A 25,000-nucleotide genomic window follows, 5' to 3' on the forward strand; every position below is an offset into this window, starting at 1 on the left:
CTTCGCCTCTCCGATATCGACTATTTTGGTATCGTTGGATTCCTCTCACTGTCCACATTGCATATATATAGTTTTTATTGCGCGGAAATCCCCCGTTAGCGACAAACTTGGCCCCGACAGCAGGGGAGGGCATGAATGGTTCCAGGGAAAATGCGGGGTTAAATAACACTAATAATATAACCCACAGTGAAAATAACCATGGTTATTCACATGACTTTCCATTGCAGGGGGCTGTGCCTACCGAGGAAACAAAACCTCCACCACGTATTCCCGGCAGGCTAGAGCGTTATACAGTTATCGGTGATCTCAGAGCGGCGGACGTATTACATTTACCTAGTAACATTCCCACTGAATCAGCATACTAACGTTGACATAGTTAACATTGTATACAGATACGATTGTAGTATAATCAGGATGAACGAGGTATACCATGAACAGAAGAGCGGCGGTGACCCGCCCTCGTCAGGTCGGCGGGTTTTGCGCCTTTTTCGATGCATCTAGTTCGTGTGCGATCTATCCTGCCGTGAATACGTGGGGGATATTTTGTGTCCTCGGCGGGGGTTGGGGGGCGGCAGCCCCCCTTCAGGGGGGTCGCAGGAGGCAAAACCCCCTGCAGTGGAAAGTCATGTGAATAACCATGGTTATTTTCACTGTGGGTTATATTATTAGGGTAATTTTCTATATTACGTCCGTCGCTCCGACATCGTCGCCTCTGTTTCGGGGCCAAGTTTGCCGCTAATGGGGGGTTTCCGCGCAATAAAACCTACATATTTGGACTGTACAGAGTGAGAGGAATCCAACGATACCAAAATCGTCGATATCGGAGAGGCGAAGATAATATAGAAAATTACCCTTATTTATTTACTTGATTTAGTTTTGAATATAATATTGAAACAATTCAGCAAAATTAGATTGCATATTATGTTGTATTTATTTTTCTCTTTTAACTATTTGGTATCCCTTCTGAAGGAAGAAAGAAAGACGACTTATAAAGGGTGCAATGCATGCAACACCTTCCCATGTGTGGTCCTCCACACGTGGCGTGGGGCCTGCTGTAGTGATTTTATAGCCCGATTAATTATTTTTAGGGGTAACTTATGTCGATCGGTAGCTGCCACCAAAGAGTCAAGTACTCCTGAACTTAAAGAAAAACTGTTACTGTTAATATTATCTTTTACTTCTATCTTCAGAGGCAGGTTTTCAATGTTCATTGATTAGTAGACCTTTTATAATTATCATATATTTTTCAATTGTGATTACGGTTATGATTTACGTAGATATATGAATGGAATAGAATTTAAACAATGCGTTATATAAAATATGTATATTAAACATTATTCAATAAAACAAAAGAAACAAAACGATACACGAAATAAACTACGAGAACATACATAAAACATACGCATACACAGATACTGTTCATATATATATTAGACGGTGGTCACACGGTTAAGTTCATTTATGAATACGGTCACTTTAATGTTATTCACGATCACGATTACGGGTTCGGTTACTTTGAGGTCACTCGCGGTTACGGTCACTAAAGTCATTCACTAGCGCTCGCGTTACGCGGACCACAGGGGAAATAGTCTGGTAGCGCACAATATGGAATATGTAACTTGATGTGTCCGTCGCTGCTCTGTGTCTCTCGTCTGCCGGTACTTCCTTCTCGTCCGGCGAGGTCAACCTCACGCGGGTAAACGCCGCGTACTGTTGACAGGTATGGCCGTTGCTCGATGGTTCGACACTTCGGACTGGCTTGTTACGTTGTTGAGCGCCGTCCGAAACGAGCGAAATGTCCTATGTCGTCCTTATTATGGCGGCGTCCGAAAAAGCTTGGGAACCAGGCGCTGGCGGTCGAATGCGGTCAAAAGTGGCGACCGATGATGCGTCCACTACAAGCGCCCCCTCCCAGACGGCGCGCCGTCCCGACAAGCCATAACAATCCTGGGGCAGACGTAAAGATGTATGAAGTGCCCGTGCCCTGACCAGGTTGAGCGGCCCAGCCACGACGAGGCTGCTCTGGCGGCCTTCCCTGGCGTCGAAGGGACAGGACGTACGACGCTGGGGCGAAGACGGGGAGCCTGTCAACGCAGCTGCAGAATACGGGCGTACGGGATCAAACAGACGGGGTCATACAAGGACATGACAAGTGCGCCTTCCCGTCACAGCTCTGGGATATCTGAAGGACGAGGTCATGCAGGTGAGGGCGAGCTAGACATGCTGTGGACAAAGGTCAGGTATTAATAAAAGGTACCCCATATTGTGACTATCCCCTATCTTGAGTGCTCCAGAACCGAGTTTAAGCTAGTTCATGCGTGATTTATCGTGAATTAGAAGTTAAAAGTTAAATATGAACAGCTTACAGTAATTTACAAATATGAAGCATGCTAAGCACAAAGGACAAAACACATGGAGCATGCTAAGCACAAAGGACAAAACACATGGAGCATGCTAAGCACAAAGGACAAAACACATGGAAATACATAGAAACACATACAAATACAACACGAAACACATAAGAAAATTTATACGAAACATCTATTTACATTCTACATTTCACGAAATTGGAAATACGCGGGTTACGGGCACCAACTTTAATCTTTATTAGAATGATTCTGGTGATCTTACAAAACTTAAGAGCATGACACTTACTGGGTCATCAGGATCAACATTATTAACATGAGTACTGTCAATGCTATCAGGCATGATTAATTGCAATTCGTCATTCGTTTTAAACAGTATGATTTGATTCCTGTGAACTCTATGTTCGGTAAGTTTTACAAGGTCTCTTACTCTATACGACACTGGGCCAACTTTCTTAATTATATGCAATGGACCAATCCACCTGGTGGATAAGCCCGTTTTACTTTGCCCAGGTGATCTTCTACGTAAAACCAGTGATCCTTTGCGTAGTTCTGGGATGGCTTTTGTTCGTTTGTCTACCCCTTCCATGTTCTCCTCCCTTACCAGCTGCGTTCCCGTGACTGCTGCATCTCGGGCGGCCATCAAGTCAAGCTGGCATTTACCTAATTCACCATCTCGCAAATGGTGATTAGTGAGGCCTATGGGAAACGCACAATCACGACCGGTAAGAAGGTACAAGGGCTGGTTGTTCACCGACCTGTGAAACGCTGTGTTCAATGCTAACCGAATGTAATCTAGACGCGTGTGCCAAGTATAAGGTGTATCTTCGCACAGGGCTGCGAGGCAGTCTTTGACTACACGGTTACACCTTTCTACAAGGCCGTTAGACGCTGGATTATACGGCGTCGTGTACCGCGTTTTCGTCCCTAATAATGAACAAACTTCCCGAAAATATTCGCTTGTAAATTCACTTCCGTTGTCGGATAAAAGCGTTTCCGGGGGTCCGAAAAGGGTGATGTAATTCGATATCAAAGCGTCTGCAACGGTGTGAGCATCTTTGGTCGGTAGTGGTACGAGTTGTACGAACCTAGTCAGTTCATCAATTATAGTTAGAACGTACCGGTCACTGTTATTAGCCGTCGGCAGGTCAATCAGGTCGACGGATACGCGTTCAAAGGGATTAGTTGCAAGGGGGTTGGCGGCTAAAGGGCCGCGTCTGCGTAAAACGGATTTGCGACGTTGGCATGTAGGGCACGATTGAACGTATTGCCTGCAAAATTGAAGCGCATTGGGACACCAATAGAAATCTATTAATTTCTTATACGTTCTATAAACACCTGGGTGACCTGCGGTGCTGTTACGATGTACGATTTCCATCGCTGCTGATCTGACTTTAGGCGGCAAAACTATCTGGCTAACGAGTCCAGTAGGCAGTTCCCGCACGTGGTAAAGCACGCCATCTTTAACTTCAAATTGGTCGAGGGACGCGGGTATTTTTACACATGGCAGTGATTTTCCTTCCACGAACTCCACTATCTCCCTGCACAGTGGACCCTCCAACTGTATCTCTCTGAACTGATCAGGACTGATAGAAAATAGATTTACTGCGGCCACAGCGCGTGAAATAAGATCGGGGACATAATGTGCGGCGCCCAGTTTGTAAGTGACCTTACAGTCATATGAAGCGATTTCGTGGCTCCAACTGGGCATCCTTGCCGATTTCAAGGAACGTCTGAATATGTACGTGAGCGGTCGGTGATCGGTAAAGACTTCGAAGTTTCTCCCATATACATAAGCATTGAATGCACAAACGCCTTCTACAACTGCGAGTGCTTCGGTATCTGTGGCACTGTATCTGATCTCGGGTCCCTTTAGTTTACGACTGAAATACGCAACTGTGTGTGGCTGTCCCTTGATGCGCTGCATAAGGCAAGCGCCCACAGCGACATTTGAGGCATCCTATGAATCTCAAACGGGAGGTCGAACTCGGGTCTGCGGAGCACTGGTGCTGATACTAACGTGTTTTTAAGATCGTTAAACGACTTCGCTTGGTCATCTCCCCAGTGCAAAGGCTTATCCTTTTTTGTCAGCGAAATTAACGGTGCGGCGATCGTCGCGTAGTGTTCGATATGACGGCGGAAAAAGCCACTCGCGCCGAGAAATCTTCTCACCTCCCTTACGTTCTGTGGCGTTGGCATGTTAACAATAGCTGTTACTTTATCGGGGTCTGGTTTAACGCCATTTTACGATATAATGAACCCGAGTAACTTAAGTTCTTTCATTGCAAAATGTATCATTCTTTGGTACGTAGCGCCTGCGGTCTTCAGTCCGTATGGCATACGATGGAACTGCCATAGGTACGTACCATCCGAAAATGCTGTCTTTGGTCTATCATCGGGATTCAGCTCAATAGACCAATATGCAGAACGCGCGTCGAGTACCGTGAAATAACTGTTACGCCCGAGTCCATCAATCATTTCGTCCATGCGGGGAAGAGGACTGGAGTCAGATGTCGTGAGTGAATTCAGTTGTCTAAAGTCAATACAAAACCTGAAGTTATTATCTTTCTTTCGGAATAAAACAATGGGAGACATCCAAGGTGAAGTGGAGGGTTCAATTACGTTACTCTTTAACATCTTTTGACATTCTTCTTTTATAACTAATTTAGCTGTCTGAGGTAGTCGCCATTGTCTGGTGATTATGGGCGCGGCGTCACCCGTGGGAATATAATGGTATATCCCTGGAACGACACCAATGTCACTTTTATCTCCATCAAAAAGTCCCTTGTGAGACATTAATACGGACCTTAACATCTCTTGTTGTTTCGACGGAAGGTGGTCAAGGGGTAATCGCATAGACGAATCTGATTGCGGGCCATGGTCGGTCACGTCGACGTCAGCGGAAGCTATCTGTTCTGCCTTACACGGTTCAGGCAATTCCTCTACCTTGCTTATAATTTGTCCTGCGTGCAATTTTATGTTCTTATCAAACGGGTTCACTATCCATACGGGGGCGTTTTTACTCTAGTTCGAGGAACAAGGGTGTTGTTCAAAGAACCTTCTACCAGAAGGTCGCAATCAGGTCGAGACGCTCATAATAAATCTTCCAGTGCGAGGCGGTAAAATCGTATTACGTTTTACTCTCACGTATGACGTCGGAAACTAAACAAATCGCTGATGCCGATAGATTGCAAGGTCGGTTTTACGTGGACAAACGCTGCACCGAGCGACGGCTCATCTTTGTAGGTTACGTTCAGGCACTCTGTATCAATTATCAATCTAGAATGACCGGGTGACTTACTGTGATAGAACGAGAACTCAAATCGTCTGAGGAAGTCTACCCCTATCTAAGTCTAGGAGGTCTCCCGGAAAAGGGCACGAATTAGTTACTATAAACCTATGCGTTACTTTTAATCGTGGGGACACGCGAACGTAGATGTCTCGTTCTTCGATAGTGTCCAACAGTGTACCATTAATTCCTATGAGAGACCGTGCTTTCCTCGCTCGAGATGTAAAGACCGATTTCAAAGCTGAACCTTTAATAAGAGAGGCGGCTCTTCCGGCGACAGTGAAGCATCTTAATTTTTTCCACCAACAATCATAATGACAATCGGCCGTCCTGATGGATAATCTTTTTCGTTTAGACCGCTACTTACACTGAAATTACTCTTTTTAGTTATTCTGCGCTCTTTGTTCTCTCGCCGGCGGGTATGCCTCTTCCTGACCTTCCCGAAAGGGACACGTGCGGCGTGTATGATCGGGTCTATGACAGCACCAACACACGTTACCTGTAGGTCTCTCTCTACATTCGCTAGTCAAATGTCTCTGTGGCCGGTAGTAAAAGCAATACGGGATATTATGCGCGGCGACCGATCGAGGAACTTGCGTCGCGGCGATGGGCAGGGGTTCATGCGTGACACGCTGAGGCATGCGCGAAGTTTGTGCCGTGAAAAGCTTGTTTGCTTTTGTTACAATTTCATGGAGTGGTAACTCCTCACAAGCTATCAACAAATCTGCTATTTCTGCCGGCAGTCCGTTCATAAAAATCCTCCTTATCCCGTGTACACAATCCCTTCCACTTTTAGAAGGAAGTCCTGAGGGGTCTGGCCGGATCTCAAACACTTACTTTGTAAGTTATTAAAGAAATCATTGCTGTTCACTGTGCCTTTGAATTTTTGTCTTAACAGCGCTTTGAAACGAGCCCAGCTATTTATCGCTTCGAACGCGGGCGAGCTGAACAAGACATCAGCGGTTCCCTTACAATAAGTCCGCGCAAGACGCATCCTCGCCTCGTCTGCGTCATCGGGAGTGTTCTATTCTTCTGAGCCAGCTCTCTAAATCTTTACTCCGCGTCAGTGCGTCCATACTTTCTTTCGGCTCTTATTATAGAATGGAATCACGGTCTATTTTTACTTTAAACGGCATTGGCGTGTGCGCGTTATCCGTCTGCGCAGTAGTCACGTTACTAGTATGCTGGACATTTACATTTTCTTTATAATCAGAAGCCGTTCCAGAACTCGCACTGTCATTCATACATGGTTGATTACCCAAGAATTTGGTCATTACTTCAATAAATCTGTTAACATTCTCACTCTGTCGTGCAACCATTTCTCTCATTTCTTTCATTCCCTCGCGCACTTCATTCATTCCTTCTCTTGCCTTACTCATTCCAGCAGACGTTACGTTCATTCCTGTGTAAGCATCACTCATAAACTGCCACAAATCATTCATGCCTGATTTAGTCTCATGCAATCCTGCAACTACGCACTGATACAGTTGCGCAGTGGCGTCCTCCGATACTGCGCTGGCTCGTGCGCCTTCTAAAACATTCATGTCACTGTCACACTCTCTCACATCTTTTACCATTTCATCCGTACACTCTTTCTCACCTTCTGTTACTTTTGACTTGCTTCGTAATTTCTTATCCATTCTCGAATTAAATTGCAATTAACGTGCGACTGTACCAAACCTACACACTTACTCTGCTGCTCGTGCAGCTTTACATGGAAGGGCAGGAAGATTAACTAGGGGGTTACTTTACGAGTGAACACTGCACGCACAACGCAAGCAAACAAAAAACAAAGAAACTAAAGCATACGCCCCTTTGACGCACAGTTACTTGAAATAATATTAGATTTCACACAAAAAAAAAACAAAAAAAAAACATGGACGTGCATGTATGCGACAAAGTATACTAGAGAAGATTACTTGTACAAACGAAAGTCTCTTTACGTATTTACGTTTGATGGATACTCAAACTTGAAGAAGACAGTCATGAAGCAAAACTTATACATACAGAAATGAAACGTACAACAAAACACAGGACAAAAATATGTATGTACAGACACGAGATTAATGAAAGCGAGCGAGTTCAGTTTGTTTACGAATATTCCGTCCATATCACGCATATTAATGATCATGAACACTGAAGATGAGCCCGTAATACAATAAGAAACTGAATGAATGTATATATCCCACCGCAATCTGCACCATTTTAATGTTTATCATTGATGTGTAGACCTTTTATAATTATTATATATTTTTCAATTGTGATTACGGTTATAATTTAAGTAGATATATGAAGGGAATAGAATTTAAACAATGCGTTATATGAAATATGTATATTGAACATTATTCAATAAAACAAAGGACACTAACAACGATACATGAAATAAACAAAGAGAACATACACAAAACATACACATACACAGATACTGTTCATATATATACTGAACGGATGGTCACTTACGGTTAAGTTCATTTATGAACACGGTCACTTTAATGTTATTCACGATCATGATTACGGGTTCGGTTACTTTGAGGTCACTCGCGTTTACGGTCACTAGGGTCATTCACTTGCGCTCGCGTTACTCGGAACACAGGGGAAATAGTCTGGTAGCGCACAATATGGAATACGTAACCTGATGTGTCCGTCGCTGCTCACCGGTGTCTCTCGTCTGCCGGTACTTCCTTCTCGTCCAGCGAGGTCAACCTTACGCGGGTAAGAACGCCGCATACTGTTGACAGGTATCGTCGTTGCTCGATGGTTCGACACTTCGGACTGGCTTGTTACGTTGTTGAGCGCCGGCCGAAACGAGCGAAATGTCCTATGTCGTCCTTATTATGGCTGCGTCCGAAAAAGCTTGGGAACCAGGCGCTGGCGGTCGAATGCGGTCAAAAGTGGCGACCGATGATGCGTCCACTACACTGGCCACTCTATCGCCCAAACCACGCTCTTCTAAATATAGAGGCCACGCCGTCCACCAAGGGGTATATAAATTCATCCAAGCTAACCCTCATTCTCACTCGTTCACCGCTTCTGACCTGAGTTTCCCTTCCAGGCTCTCCAGACGGTGGTTCCACCCAGTGCCGTTCTTCATGTATCGTTATTCTTGTGTATGTGCTGTAACTCTTAGCAATAAAGAGAACAGCCACACCGTGTATAACTGAGACCATTTGTACTTCAACTATAAAAAAAACAAGAGATATTATAAACACTTATAGTCGTTCGGCATATTGAGTTGGTGTGACCTGTATTATCGTCTGATTATGAAGGGACTAGGGTTTAAACTGGAATTAATTCGCCTAGTAAAAACAACCTTCTCACTTTCTTTACCGTTGGCATGTCCGGAAAATTCCGACAATCGTGTGATTCGTAGTTGATATCTGCGTGCGCCATTCACAGACTGTAGAGTAAGACTAACGATAAAATTCGAGTCTCATATAGTCACTTCATTTGTTCAGATAATTTGGGCATAAAGAAATCCCACTGTCGCTGAAAACTAGCTCTGACATGCGTAAGCGAGATATTATTTCCTCAGTCTGTCAGAGTTTGTAGCGTTCCCATGATTACGATTAAATAGTCGGGGATAATGTAAGAAACATTTCTGAACTGGGATGCTTCCATTGTGAAAGCTTGCAAAAGAAATTTCATGTCACCATTCATTTGTGTACGTTAATTGTTGTGTTAACATGGTAATGATTATAGCATTTGCTAAAATGAACCCTAAATTCGTGTTTGTGATTCATCTTCGTGTGAGCTCAATTTCTCTTCACACTCATAATTACACACACACACACTCATTCACGCAAACAGACACTGTAAAGTCAAATCTTCAATTATAGGATTTGTTGTGCATGATTGCAGGTTATCTCTTTTACCCGCAATGTTGCTGTGATGAGTTAAACATACACGCAATCATTTCACACACTCTTCCACGCAGTTCAACAGAACACTGTTAAGTCAAATCTTCATGTATAGGATTTGTTGTGTCATGGTCCAAGGCTATTCTTTTGCCTTGTGACGTTGCTGATCGTGATTAGTGGAAATGATGCACAATACATATTTTTTTCTTATCTATGAAATGACAATCGGTTCAAGTTATCCTTGCGGATGCCGATGTCATTTCCCTTATCTATTCTCATATCTATCTGAGATGGTTAGTAGCCCAAGCAAGTTCGTGAGAACTGCTACTTTCCCCTCCCTCATTTATTTTTCTTCCTGAAAAATACAAAAGTAAAAAAAAAAACGAAAATAAATGAAATAACCACATTAAAAACTGCAAATTAGTATAAAAATAACGGCTTACAGCACTTAAATAACATCCCTCCCTCTCTGTTGTTTTTCTTTTTCTCTAACTATCTTGGCCCTTACGTGTATGAACTGGTTCATGTATATATGGACGTGTATATCCGACGCGGCATCAAAGGAGATCTAACTGCAGCACGATCGCCTTGCAATGCCGTGAGACGAACATCGCCAGAAGATCGCCGCAGGCCAAAGGACGAGGACTCGCGAAATTGCAGGTATTAAGCCGCCCAGATCAAGTGGATGGGCGCCGCCTGTCAGTACTCCCGTAGATCCAGTGAAGAACCAGGAACTCGTCAGAGCAGGCCCCATGATGCTATGAAAAGCCACCTGCCTGGACGCCCGTAGATCGGTTAAACTCCAGGAGCTCCCCAGGAAGGAGTAAGACGCCTTCAGACGAAAGGACGCCACTGCCCAGGACGCCGTAGACCCAGACGCGCAGGCTACGAGGACGTCGGTACGAGCCGAAGCCGAAAAGGACCTGGACGAATCTGTGAGGATGTGTGGACGATGACGCCGCCGAGTACCACCTGGATAACGACTACGAGGACGACTGGACGAACCGGTCAAGGAGGACCTTGGCGAAACCTTCGAGGACGTGTGGACGTCGATGAAGGATGGATGCACCAAGGACCAAGATGAAGAGGCCGACAACGAGATGCACGAGGACAACCGAGAACAGGCACGCGACAAGACGACCAGTAGAATGGCACGATGATAGGTCACCCTTGAAGTGATTCAGATGACGCCACGAGGACGAGGCTCAGGTGGTGGCCGAGCGGTATAAAGGGTGCAATACATGAAGACCACACGTGGTGTGGGGCCTGCCCACGCTATCGCCCAAACATCGCTCTTCTAAATATAGAGGCCACGCCGTCCGCCAAGTGGTATATATGGTCATCCAAGCTGACCCTCATTCTCACTCGCTCACCGCTTCTGACCTGAGTTGCCCCTCCCGGCTCTCCGGCCGGGGGTTCCACCCAGTGCCGTTCTTCGTGTATCGTTATTCTTGTGTATGTGTTGTAACTCTTAGCAATAAAGAGAACAGCCACACCGTGTATAACTGACGCCACCTGTAATTCAAACTACAATATAAACTAGAGGTGTTAGTACCTCTTACACGACTACCCTAACAAAAAAGCTATTAACTTATTCTAAATTCTTCATAGAACCCCATTAGTGTTTCTTGCGAGGGCCATCGTTACAGTATGGTCCTCCACTAACGGCACCTTTCCCTTGCAGCTGGACCTGGTCAGAGCGGGCGACGCCGAGGCCTTGCAGGCGGCCCTCGCCTCCCTCGCCCCCCGCGCCACCAAGCACTTCTTCGGTGAGGCTGCGCAGTTGCTCCAACCCTCGCTTTCTTCGTCATTTTTTTGTGCTCTATATCATATATATATATATATATATATATATATATATATATATATATATATATATATATATATGTGTGTGTGTGTGTGTGTGTGTGTGTGTGTGTGCGTGTGTGTGTGTGTGTGTGTGTGTGTGTGTGTGTGTGTGTGTGTGTGTGTGTGTGTGTGTGTGTGTGTGTGAGTGAGTGTGCATGTGTGTGTGTGTGTGTGTGTGTGTGTCTTTCTTTCTTTTTTTTTCTTTTTCCATTAGGGTATTGTATTGGTAAAATTCTTTATCAAAACCGAATCACAGAAGCTGCATCTTGGAGTAAGAAGCCGAATGGTTAGGCCTCGAAGGCCATTTCAAAGAGTTCGGTTTCTGATGAATGTGGACCCGCTGGCGGGATGGATCCCTAAGAGCAACGCTTCTAAAACCAAAGTGAATGTATGGAGAAATATATCAAATAAGCAAATAGAAAATAGAAGCAAATTCGAAGGAACGCCCCTCCATGGCGGCGCAGGCACTGACGAGACCTCGAAGGGCACCGGAGAGCGAATCGTTAACGGCGGAACAGCAGGTCATGTCTGCCGTTATCGGTCGTTATCAGAGGAAATGGCGCGAGTCCAGCCCCTCTGATAACAGGCGTCGAACAGATACGACTGGCCGGGGCGCCCTAGAGAGGACGACCTCTCGCGCCCTTCGAGGCTGAGTTGCTCCCTCGGTGACGAAGGCGGCGAAGGAGCCTGGCCGGAGGATTTACGCGGCGGAGGAGGATCGTTCAGGCAAGAGTTGCAATGCGTAGGATTATGAAGGAATGACTTCCTCTCTCAAATTGTGATAATCTGATATTCTCTTTCCCCTTCTTTGCCCCTCCTCTTCCTCTCCTTTCCCTCCTCCTCTTACCCTTCCTCTTTCTTCTACCTCCTTCCTTATCTCCCTTCCACTTCCCCTTCCCACCTTTCGTCTTCCCTCCGCTTCCCCTCTCCTCTTCCTCCCTCTTCTTCTCTCCTCTATTTACCCTTCTCCGTCTTCCCCCTTCTTGTCTTCTCTCCCCCTTCCTCCTCTTTCCTCCTCTTCCCCCTTCCTCCTCTCTGTCCCCCCTTCCTCTTCCACTTTCTTCTTCCCCCATTCCTCTTCACTCCTTTTTACCTTTCCTCTTCCCACCTTCTCTGATCCTCTTCCTCTTCCACTCTTTTCTTTCCCATCCTCTCCCCCTTTCTTTTCCCTCCTCTTACCCTTTCGTCTTCCCTCCTGCTCCTCCCCCCCCCTCAGCCGAGAAACCGCTGCACGTCGCTGCCGAAGAAGGCCACGAAGAGATAGTCAAGATGCTGATCTTAGGAGGAGCCGATGTTAACGGCAAAAAGGAGAACGGTATGTTTACATTTGCAATAATAATAATGATAAGGATTACGTTAATGATAATGATGGTAGTAGCTGTACTAGTAGTATTAATAACAACAGTAATAATGATGATAATAATAATGATGATACAAATAATGATATATAAAATAACATGAACTATAATAAGAGTTGTAGTAAAAGTAGTAATAGTATTATAGATAATGATAACGATTATGATGATCATAATAATGTCGATGCCAATATTGAAAATAACGATAGTATTGATAATGATATTAGTATAAATAGAAATAATAATAACAATCATAATCATAACAGTGCTAATGATGATGATGAGTACAGTAATTATAACAATAATAATAATAATGGTGATGATAATGATAATAATCATAGTGATAGTAAAGATGATAATGGTAATAATAACAATAATAGTGATTATTATAATTATAATAATAATTATGATAACAGTAATGATAGTGAAAATCATAATAACAATAATGTAAATAATGATTAGTATTGGGATGAAATGATATTAATAATAATAATATTGATAATGATACTGATGGTGATAACGATGATTATAGACATAATGATGATGGAAATAATAATGGTAATGATAAAAGTATTGATAATAAGTTATCATTATCATCATAATAATAAAAAACTGTAACAACAATTTATGGTTGTCATCATTATCATTATTGACCTTAGTATTATTATCATCATTATTGTTATCATCTCAATCATCTTTATCGTCTTTATTTGATTATCATTCACATATAAAGAAGCTATTTTCCAATGTACATTTCCTTATATTATTATTATTGCCTCTGATAATTTCTACGTTTGGTACTATGCAAGTTTTCTTATTGATTTCATATTGATTTTCTACCTCGTTAATTTTCTATTCATACAATCAACCCAATATATCTGATTCTTTATCATGTATGTTTGTGCTTATTTCTGCGTTTACATAATTGGGAATTGGTTTATGGAAAGAACCCCTACTACCTACTACACGTTTATTTTTATTTTATTTTATTTTTCTCAGGCTGGACTCCATTGCATGAAGCAGCCTATAGCGGTCACACATCGGTGGTGACGGCGCTTGTGACTCGAGGGGCGACTGTGAACGAAATTAACAACTTTGGTAAGGCCCTTTGGTTGTAGAGATACTTGATTCAGGAGGATACAGAGTGGAGCTCGCTTTACAACAATGGCGCGTGTGTATAAACACACACACGCATATATGTGTTTGTGTTTGTCAATATATATATATATATATATATATATATATATATATATATATATATATATATATATATATATGTGTGTGTGTGTGTGTGTGTGTGTGTGTGTGTGTGTGTGTGTGTGTGTGTGTGTGTGTGTGTGTGTGTGTGTGTGTGTGTGTGTGTGTGTGTGTGTGTGTGTGTGTGTGTGTATGTATATACACAAATATATATGTATGTACGTAAATATTTGACACATGTATGTGTCTGTGTAAAGCTACGCAGAAAAATATCGATAGAAAATCATGCCAAATCTTCTGACACAAGCAACGATACTTTTTGAAATAGACGAAACTGCTGATATCCTTCCTTCTCCAACTTCTTTTTGGTGTGCGTGGATTAACTGAATATTTCAAGGCATGAACACAAGCACAAACAGAGTAACGTTTGCACAAAAATGGAAATGAAAATAGCCACAATGAGAAATTGTAAAAAAACGTAACGTTTCGAAATCTTAACGAGCTCCTCTTCTGATAGAAGACGAAATGGATCGTTACATTTATTTTCAAGGTCTCATTGTGGCTATTTTCATTTTCATTGCAAGGCATACTCCATCCCTTACGAGAATATATATATATATATATATATATATATATATATATATATATATATATATATATATATATATATATATATATATATATATATATATATATATATATATATTCATATATATATATATATATATATATATATATATATATATATATATATATGTAAATTATATAAGTGACATAATAAAGGACTTAGATATCACTATACCAAAGGCATGGCTCTCTGCAAATGGCCACAGGCATGGCTCTCTGCAAATGGCCACAGGATGGCTCTCTGTAAATGGCCACAGGCATGGCTCTCTGTAAATAGCCACAGGCATGGCTCGCTGTAAATGGCCACCGGCATGGCTCTCTGTAAATGGCCACAGGATGGCTCTCTGTAAATGGCCACAGACATGGCTCTCTGTAAAGGGCCACAGGCATGGCTCTCTGTAAATGGCCACAGGATGGCTCTCTGTAAATGGCCACAGGCATGGCTCGCCGTAAATGGCCACAGGCATGGCTCTCTGTAAATGGCCACAGGGTGGCTCTCTGTAAATGGCCACAGGCATGACTCTCTGTAAATGGCCACAGGATGGCTCTCTGTAAATGGCCACAGGCATGGCTGTCTGTAAATGGCCACAGGCATGGCTGTCTGTCAATGGCCACAGGCATGGCTCTCTGTAAATGGCCACAGGCATGGCTGTCTGTCAATGGCCACAGGCATGGCTCTCTGTAAATGGCCACAGGATGGCTCTCTGTAAATGGCCACAGGCATGGCTGTCTGTCAATGGCCACAGGCATGGCTCTCTGTAAATGGCCACAGGCATGGCTCGCTGTAAATGGCCACAGGCATGGCTCTCTGTAAATAGCCACAGGCATGGCTCTCTGTAAATGGCCACAGGATGGCTCTCTGTAAATGGCCACAGACATGGCTCTCTGTAAATGGCCACAGGCATGGCTCTCTGTAAAGGGCCACAGGATGGCTCTCTGTAAATGGCCACAGGCATGGCTCTCTGTAAATGGCCACAGGCATGGCTCTCTGTAAAGGGCCACAGGCATGACTCTCTGTAAATGGCCACAGGATGGCTCTCTGTAAATGGCCACAGGCATGGCTGTCTGTAAATGGCCACAGGCATGGCTCTCTGTAAATGGCCACAGGCATGGCTCTCTGTAAATGGCCACAGGCATGGCTCGCTGTAAATGGCCACAGACATGGCTCTCTGTAAGTGGCCACAGGATGGCTCTCTGTAAATGGCCATAGGATGGCTCTCTGTAAATGGCCACAGGCATGGCTCTCTGTAAAGGGCCACAGGCATGGCTCTCTGTAAATGGCCACAGGCATGGCTCTCTGTAAATGGCCACAGACATGGCTCTCTGTAAATGGCCACAGGATGGCTCTCTGTAAATGGCCACAGGCATGGCTCTCTGTAAATGGCCACAGGATGGCTCTCTGTAAATGGCCACAGGATGGCTTTCTGTAAATGGCCACAGGCATGGCTCTCTGTAAATGGCCACAGGATGGCTCTCTGTAAATGGCCACAGGCATGACTCTCTGTAAATGGCCACAGGCATGGCTCTCTGTAAATGGCCACAGGCATGGCTCTCTGTAAATGGCCACAGGCATGGCTCTCTGTAAATGGCCACAGGATGGCTGTCTGTAAATGGCCACAGGCATGGCTCTCTGTAAATGGCTACAGGCATGGCTCTCTGTAAATGGCCACAGGATGGCTCTCTGTAAATGGCCACAGGCATGGCTCTCTGTAAATGGCCACAGGATGGCTCTCTGTAAATGGCCACAGGCATGGCTCTCTGTAAAGGGCCACAGGCATGGCTCTCTGTAAATGGCCACAGGATGGCTCTCTGTAAATGACTACAGGATGGCTCTCTGTAAAGGGCCACAGGATGGCTCTCTGTAAATGGCCACAGGATGGCTCTCTGTAAATGGCCACAGGATGGCTCTCTATAAATGGCCACAGGCATGGCTCGCTGTAAATGGCCACAGGCATGGCTCTCTGTAAATGGCCACAAGCATGGCTCTCTGTAAAGGGCCACAGGCATGGCTCTCTGTAAATGGCCACAGGCATGGCTCTCTGTCAATGGCCACAGGCATGGCTCTCTGTAAATGACCACATGCTTGGCTCTCTGTAAATGGCCACAGGCATGGCTCTCTGTAAATGGCCACAGGCATGGCTCTCTTTAAATGGCCACAAGCATGGCTCTCTGTAAATGGCCACAGGCATGGCTCTCTGTAAATGGCCACAGGCATGACTCTCTGTAAATGGCTCTCTTTAAATGGCCACAGGATGGCTCTCTGTAAATGGCCACAGGATGGCTCTCTGTAAATGGACACAGGCATGGCTCTCTGTAAATGGCCACAGGATGGCTCTCTGTAAATGGCCACAGGCATGGCTCTCTGTAAATGGCCACAGGCATGGCTCTCTGTAAATGGCCACAGGCATGGCTCTCTGTCAATGGCCACAGGCATGGCTCTCTGTAAATGGCCACAGGATGGCTCTCTGTAAATGGCCACAGGCATGGCTCTCCGTAAATGGCCACAGGATGGCTCTCTGTAAATGGCCACAGGCATGGCTTTCTGTAAATGGCCACAGGCATGGCTCTCTGTAAATGGCCACAGGCATGGCTCTCTGTAAATGGCCACAGGCATGGCTCTCTGTAAATGGCCACAGGCATGGCTCTCTGTAAATGGCCACAGGCATGGCTCTCTGTAAATGGCCACAGGCATGGCTCTCTGTAAATGGCCACAGGCATGGCTCTCTGTAAATGGCCACAGGCATGGCTCTCTGTAAATGGCCACAGGCATGGCTCTCTGTAAATGGCCACAGGCATGACTCTCTGTAAATGGCCACAGGCATGGCTCTCTGTAAATGGCCACAGGCATGGCTCTCTGTCAGTGGCCACAGGCATAGCTCTCTGTAAAGGGCCACAGACATGGCTCTCTGTAAATGGCCACAGGCATGGCTCTCTGTAAATGGCCACAGGCATGGCTCTCTGTAAATGGCCACAGGCATGGCTCTCTGTAAATGGCCACAGGCATGACTCTCTGTAAATGGCCACAGGCATGGCTCTCTGTAAATGGCCACAGGCATGGCTCTCTGTAAATGGCCACAGGCATGGCTCTCTGTAAATGGCCACAGGCATGGCTCTCTGTCAGTGGCCACAGGCATAGCTCTCTGTAAAGGGCCACAGACATGGCTCTCTGTAAATGGCCACAGGCATGGCTCTCTGTCAATGGCCACAGGCATGGCTCTTTGTAAATGGCCACAGACATGGCACTCTGTAAATGGCCACAGGCATGGCTCTCTGTAAATGGCCACAGGCATGACTCTCTGTAAATGGCCACAGGCATGGCTCTCTGTAAATGGCCACAGGATGGCTCTCTGTAAATGGCCACAGGATGGCTCTCTGTAAATGGCCACAGGATGGCTCTCTGTAAATGGCCACAGGCATGGCTCTCTCTAAATGGCCACAGGATGGCTCTCTGTAAATGGCCACAGGCATGACTCTCTGTAAATGGCCACAGGCATGGCTCTCTGTAAAGGGCCACAGGCATGGCTCTCTGTAAAGGGCCACAGGCATGGCTCTCTGTAAATGGCCACAGGATGGCTCTCTGTAAATGGCCACAGGCATGGCTCTCTGTAAATGGCCACAGGATGGCTCTCTGTAAATGGCCACAGGATGGCTCTCTGTAAATGGCCACAGGCATGGCTCTCTGTAAATGGCCACAGGCATGGCTCTCTGTCAATGGCCACAGGATGGCTCTCTGTAAATGGCCACAGGCATGGCTCTCTGCAAATGGCCACAGGCATGGCTCTCTGTAAATGGCCACAGGCATGGCTCTCTGTAAATGGCCACAGGCATGGCTCTCTGTCAATGGCCACAGGCATGGCTCTCTTTAAATGGCCACAGGCATGGCTCTCTGTAAATGGCCACAGGCATGGCTCTCTGTAAATGGCCACAGGCATGGCTCTCTGTAAATGGCCACAGGCATGGCTCTCTGTAAATGGCCACAGGCATGGCTCTCTGTAAAGGGCCACAGGCATGGCTCTCTGTAAATGGCCACAGGCATGGCTCTCTGTAAATGGCCACAGGCATGGCTCTCTGTAAATGGCCACAGGATGGCTCTCTGTAAATGGCCACAGGCATGGCTCTCTGTAAAGGGCCACAGGCATGGCTCTCTGTAAAGGGCCACAGGCATGGCTCTCTGTAAATGGCCACAGGCATGGCTCTCTGTAAATGGCCACAGGCATGGCTCTCTGTAAATGGCCACAGGATGGCTCTCTGTAAATGGCCACAGGCATGGCTCTCTGTAAATGGCCACAGGCATGGCTCTCTGTAAATGGCCACAGGCATGGCTCTCTGTAAATGGCCACAGGCATGACTCTCTGTAAATGGCCACAGGCATGGCTCTCTGTAAATGGCCACAGGCATGGCTCTCTGTAAATGGCCACAGGATGGCTCTCTGTAAATGGCCACAGGCATGGCTCTCTGTAAATGGCCACAGGCATGGCTCTCTGTAAATGGCCACAGGCATGGCTCTCTGTAAATGGCCACAGGCATGGCTCTCTGTAAATGGCCACAGGCATGGCTCTCTGTAAATGGCCACAGGCATGGCTCTCTGTAAATGGCCACAGGCATGGCTCTCTGTAAATGGCCACAGGCATGGCTCTCTGTAAATGGCCACAGGCATGGCTCTCTGTAAATGGCCACAGGCATGGCTCTCTGTAAAGGGCCACAGGCATGGCTCTCTGTAAATGGCCACAGGCATGGCTCTCTGTCAATGGCCACAGGATGGCTCTCTGTAAATGGCCACAGGCATGGCTCTCTGTAAATGGCCACAGGCATGGCTCTCTGTAAATGGCCACAGGCATGGCTCTCTGTAAATGGCCACAGGCATGGCTCTCTGTAAATGGCCACAGGCATGGCTCTCTGTAAATGGCCACAGGCATGGCTCTCTGTAAATGGCCACAGGCATGGCTCTCTGTAAATGGCCACAGGCATGGCTCTCTGTAAATGGCCACAGGCATGGCTCTCTGTAAATGGCCACAGGCATGGCTCTCTGTCAATGGCCACAGGATGGCTCTCTGTAAATGGCCACAGGCATGACTCTCTGTAAATGGCCACAGGCATGGCTCTCTGTAAATGGCCACAGGATGGCTCTCTGTAAATGGCCACAGGATGGCTCTCTGTAAATGGCCACAGGATGGCTCTCTGTAAATGGCCACAGGCATGGCTCTCTGTAAATGGCCACAGGCATGGCTCTCTGTAAATGGCCACAGGCATGGCTCTCTGTCAATGGCCACAGGCATGGCTCTCTGTAAATGGCCACAGGCATGGCTCTCTGTAAATGGCCACAGGATGGCTCTCTGTAAATGGCCACAGGCATGGCTCTCTGTAAATGGCCACAGGCATGGCTCTCTGTAAATGGCCACAGGCATGGCTCTCTGTAAATGGCCACAGGCATGGCTCTCTGTAAATGGCCACAGGCATGGCTCTCTGTAAATGGCCACAGGCATGGCTCTCTGTAAATGGCCACAGGCATGGCTCTCTGTAAATGGCTACAGGCATGGCTCTCTGTCAATGGCCACAGGATGGCTCTCTGTCAATGGCCACAGGCATGGCTCTCTGTCAATGGCCACAGGATGGCTCTCTGTCAATGGCCACAGGCATGGCTCTCTGTCAATGGCCACAGGCATGGCTCTCTGTCAATGGCCACAGGCATGGCTCTCTGTAAATGGCCACAGGCATGGCTCTCTGTAAATGGCCACAGGCATGGCTCTCTGTAAATGGCCACAGGCATGGCTCTCTGTAAATGGCCACAGGCATGGCTCTCTGTAAATGGCCACAGGCATGGCTCTCTGTAAATGGCCACAGGATGGCTCTCTGTAAATGGCCACAGGATGGCTCTCTGTAAATGGCCACAGGCATGGCTCTCTGTAAATGGCCACAGGCATGGCTCTCTGTCAATGGCCACAGGCATGGCTCTCTGTAAATGGCCACAGGCATGGCTCTCTGTAAATGGCCACAGGCATGGCTCTCTGTAAATGGCCACAGGCATGGCTCTCTGTAAATGGCCACAGGCATGGCTCTCTGTAAATGGCCACAGGCATGGCTCTCTGTAAATGGCCACAGGCATGGCTCTCTGTAAATGGCCACAGGCATGGCTCTCTGTAAATGGCCACAGGCATGGCTCTCTGTAAATGGCCACAGGCATGGCTCTCTGTAAATGGCCACAGGATGGCTCTCTGTAAATGGCCACAGGATGGCTCTCTGTAAATGGCCACAGGCATGGCTCTCTGTAAATGGCCACAGGATGGCTCTCTGTAAATGGCCACAGGCATGGCTCTCTGTAAATGGCCACAGGCATGGCTCTCTGTAAATGGCCACAGGCATGGCTCTCTGTAAATGGCCACAGGCATGGCTCTCTGTAAAGGGCCACAGGCATGGCTCTCTGTAAATGGCCACAGGCATGGCTCTCTGTAAATGGCCACAGGCATGGCTCTCTGTAAATGGCCACAGGCATGGCTCTCTGTAAATGGCCACAGGCATGGCTCTCTGTCAATGGCCACAGAATGGCTCTCTGTAAATGGCCACAGGATGGCTCTCTGTAAATGGCCACAGGATGGCTCTCTGTAAATGGCCACAGGCATGACTCTCTGTAAATGGCCACAGGCATGGCTCGCTGTAAATGGCCACAGGCATGGCTCTCTGTAAAGGGCCACAGGCATGGCTCTCTGTAAAGGGCCACAGGCATGGCTCTCTGTAAATGGCCACAGACATGGCTCTCTGTAAATGGCCACAGGCATGGCTCGCTGTAAATGGCCACAGGCATGGCTCTCTGTCAATGGCCACAGGATGGCTCTCTGTCAATGGCCACAGGATGGCTCTCTGTCAATGGCCACAGGCATGGCTCTCTGTAAATGGCCACAGGATGGCTCTCTGTAAATGGCCACAGGATGGCTCTCTGTAAATGGCCACAGGCATGGCTCTCTGTAAATGGCCACAGGCATGGCTCTCTGTAAATGGCCACAGGCATGGCTCTCTGTAAATGGCCACAGTCATGGCTCTCTGTCAATGGCCACAGGCATGGCTCTCTGTAAATGGCCACAGGATGGCTCTCTGTAAATGGCCACAGGATGGCTCTCTGTAAATGGCCACAGGCATGGCTCTCTGTAAATGGCCACAGGCATGGCTCGCTGTAAATGGCCATGCCTGTGGCCATTTACAGAGAGCATGACCCCATGTAATACTACACTCAGATTCCTTTCGGGATATCAATGCATCAAGGTAGGTGATGTCCATCTCTCAGTCCTTTGATAATCATATGGGTCTGGATCAGTTCTTTTTCCAGCTGGTCATTTGGCACGTGTACAAACTAACAACTCGATCCACTTCATTCGCTTCATTCCTAGCCAACCGTTCGTGTGAATGAAATATCTCCTTTTCTCGTTTAGAATAATAATGATAATAATAATAATAATGATAATAATGATAATAAATAACGCGCTTCTTCCTGCTGCACACCATGTCATGTGACTGCTTTTAAGGTCACAAGGCGATGGCGGAGATGTTGATAGGCAAGGGAGCCGAACCGAATGCAAATCCAGGCATGATTAAGACTCGCAAAGGTATCAGGAATCGGCTGCAGCAAAGATCTCGTAAAATTCTAACATTATCAGGGAGGAGACAAACTGGGAATTCCATTCGTCCGTCGGTCGGGTCTGCTCATTCGGTATATATGAGAAGAGAGAATGGAGGAGACTCCATAATAATGAAGACAATAGTATTAGTAGTTATAGAGATTAGCAATGGTTATAAAGTTATACATGAATAAGTGGAAAATGTATGAAACCATCCATCTCCCTCGCGTACATTTCAATTCACAATTTCTGTTGATTTGATCCTGATGTACTATGATTGGCGTTACAACAGGCATATAAAGTTATTTGTTCCACGCTATCATGTCACTTTGTTTTATTTCTATTCTGTCTCTCACTGAGTATATATATATATATATATATATATATATATATATATATATATATATATATATATATATATATATATATATATATATATATATATATACCGAAAAAAAACACAATAATAATAGTAAGATTGTGGATGGAAAAATACAACGGAGTAGCAAGCGACACAAAATTGCATAATATAGATACTTATGTGAATACAGGGAGGATAAATACATGTGGTAACACACCAAACGTATGGCCTAACAGAGCGGTAACATGGGGACAGGCAACATGGTGCCCATGTGCTTGAAGTGTTGGCTCCATCAAAGGCAAGATGCAACTTACGCAACAGTGCCTTCGTCACGATGCAACGGTAGAGTACAAACCCTAAGATAACAATAGCAATGCCAATAACGGGAGACAAGACGGGGAACCCGTAGGTCACGTGAGAGGGGGGGGGAGGGGGAAAATCGAAGGGGTCCAGCTGATTATCAAAGGAGGAGAGCAGCCTGGTGTTCATGACAGGTAGGGAAATATTGTTAGCTGGGAGGTCTAGGGAGACTGGGGACAGCGTTGGCGATGCGGGTGTAAATCAAAGAGAAAGCGGTGAGAAGAGTGTCACGTGATGGCGTTTGTGAGGGAAAAGAGCGGATGATAAGGGGTTTCATTAGTAAAAAGGCTTATATGTATGCCTACAAACGTACACATACATACATATGTATGTATGCATATACGCATGTATATATACATATATGTGTGTGTGTGTGTTAGGAATTATAATAAAACATGTGAGAAACAATGTTCTGTAGAAACAGATGACGGAGGAAAACAAAGAACGAACGTGGTATATATGAAACGATATATGAAATTAATATGACATTAGTGTCTCCTTTCTTTAGGTCTATTTTCCCCTTTTTCCGCAAAACATCCTGCTCTTCCTCTGACTCGCGTGAACGATGTTCCGGCCTCGAAACCTCTCCGTTTGTAGTTCCTTTTGTGCTGATCCCATTTATATATATATATATATATATATATATATATATATATATATATATATATATATATATATATATATATATATATGTATGTATGTATACATATATATATATATATATATATATATATATATATATATATATATATATATATATATATGTGTGTGTGTGTGTGTGTGTGTGTCTGTGTGTGTGTGATATATACATATACATACTTAAATATATTCATATATACATACATATATATACATATATGTATATATATGTATATGTGAACACACACATATATATGTACATATATGTATAAACACACACACACACACACGCACACGCATATATATATATATATATATATATATATATATATATATATATATATATATATATATATATATATATATATTCACACCTTTCTTCCTTGACCAATAACTTCTCCTTTCAGGGTTTACTCCGTTACACTTCGCAGCTCAAGAAGGTCACGAGGCGGCGGCCGAGGAGCTCATCGTCAAGGGCGCCGATGTGAACGCAAAGCACAAAAATGGTGAGGAATTTTTAAGGAAGGCAATTTTGATTTTAAAGATTACATTAAGGGACATATTAAAGAACTTATTCTCAAGATTAAAATTTCTATGAATGTTACTTGTATGAATTACCATGTTATTGTAATAAGTATTATCAGTATTTATATTATCCTTATTAATATCAGTATCATTATCATTGTTATTATTATTATCAATATCATTATATTTCCTATCATTATTACAAGCAGTAGTATCATCAATATCATTATAATTACTCATTGTTACGCCACAGAGGATAGGATTGGGAGAAAAAATGCCAACCAGTAGAAGGAAGATACGAGCAAAAGCCTCATGGAAAGCAAAGAAAGATAAAACTTATAGATGATAAAGGCTGTCAAATAACCGCACGTATCAAGGGTACCTTTAGTAAATTAAAAATCAGGAGGGAAGGCATGGTGCGTGGCTTGAGCCTTGGATTTATATAAATGGTGCATCAAACATGGCTCTGTGTACGTGGCCTCAGGCATGCCCCATGTACTGTAAATGGCTCCTGTGTATACTACACTCGGCCTCCTTTCGGTAAATCAGTGTCGTAAGGCAAGTGTTGTCCGTACCTTGGTCTACCATTGTTCCTTTCACTGCCACTACTAGTGTTATGCAGCGGTAGCGTTCTCGTCCTTTGGTAGTTCATTTGGTACGTATACAAACTAACCATTCGATCCACTTCATTCGTCTCATTCCTAACCAATCATTCGTATGTATGAATTATCTTCATTTCTCATTTATCTTCGGGAAACGGAATAAAAATATAACGCATCTTCCTGTTTCAGGTTACACACCGCTTCACCTGGCTGCTGGAAATGGTCATAAGGGGATAGTGGAGATGTTGATAGGCAAGGGAGCCGAACCGAACGCAAAGGCAGATGGAGGTAAGACAAATCCAGGCATGGTTAAGCCTCTTGACTCGCAAGGGTATCAGGAATCGGCGGTAGCAGCGACCTCGTAAAA

The 25,000-nt window shown here is 45.2% G+C and overlaps 1 protein-coding gene across 15 annotated transcripts in view; it reads left to right on the forward strand.

Moving 5' to 3' along the window:
• The window catches only part of LOC113800681 (CARD- and ANK-domain containing inflammasome adapter protein), a 94,445-nt gene that overhangs the window by 3,790 nt on the left and 65,655 nt on the right, over window positions 1-25,000 (forward strand). For 13 of the 15 annotated variants that reach the window (XM_070115591.1, XM_070115580.1, XM_070115577.1 and 10 more), the window contains exons 2-6: window positions 11,197-11,281; window positions 12,577-12,675; window positions 13,715-13,813; window positions 23,914-24,012; window positions 24,823-24,921. In XM_070115591.1, coding sequence (XP_069971692.1) covers window positions 11,197-11,281; window positions 12,577-12,675; window positions 13,715-13,813; window positions 23,914-24,012; window positions 24,823-24,921 — 481 coding nt within the window. The remainder of the gene's footprint in view (window positions 1-11,196; window positions 11,282-12,576; window positions 12,676-13,714; window positions 13,814-23,913; window positions 24,013-24,822; window positions 24,922-25,000) is intronic. The other 2 variants (XM_070115582.1, XM_070115590.1) reach the window with 1 other exon arrangement.

Source organism: Penaeus vannamei, chromosome 37, assembly GCF_042767895.1.
Source record: "Penaeus vannamei isolate JL-2024 chromosome 37, ASM4276789v1, whole genome shotgun sequence".
Classification (NCBI taxonomy): Eukaryota; Metazoa; Arthropoda; class Malacostraca; order Decapoda; family Penaeidae; genus Penaeus; species Penaeus vannamei.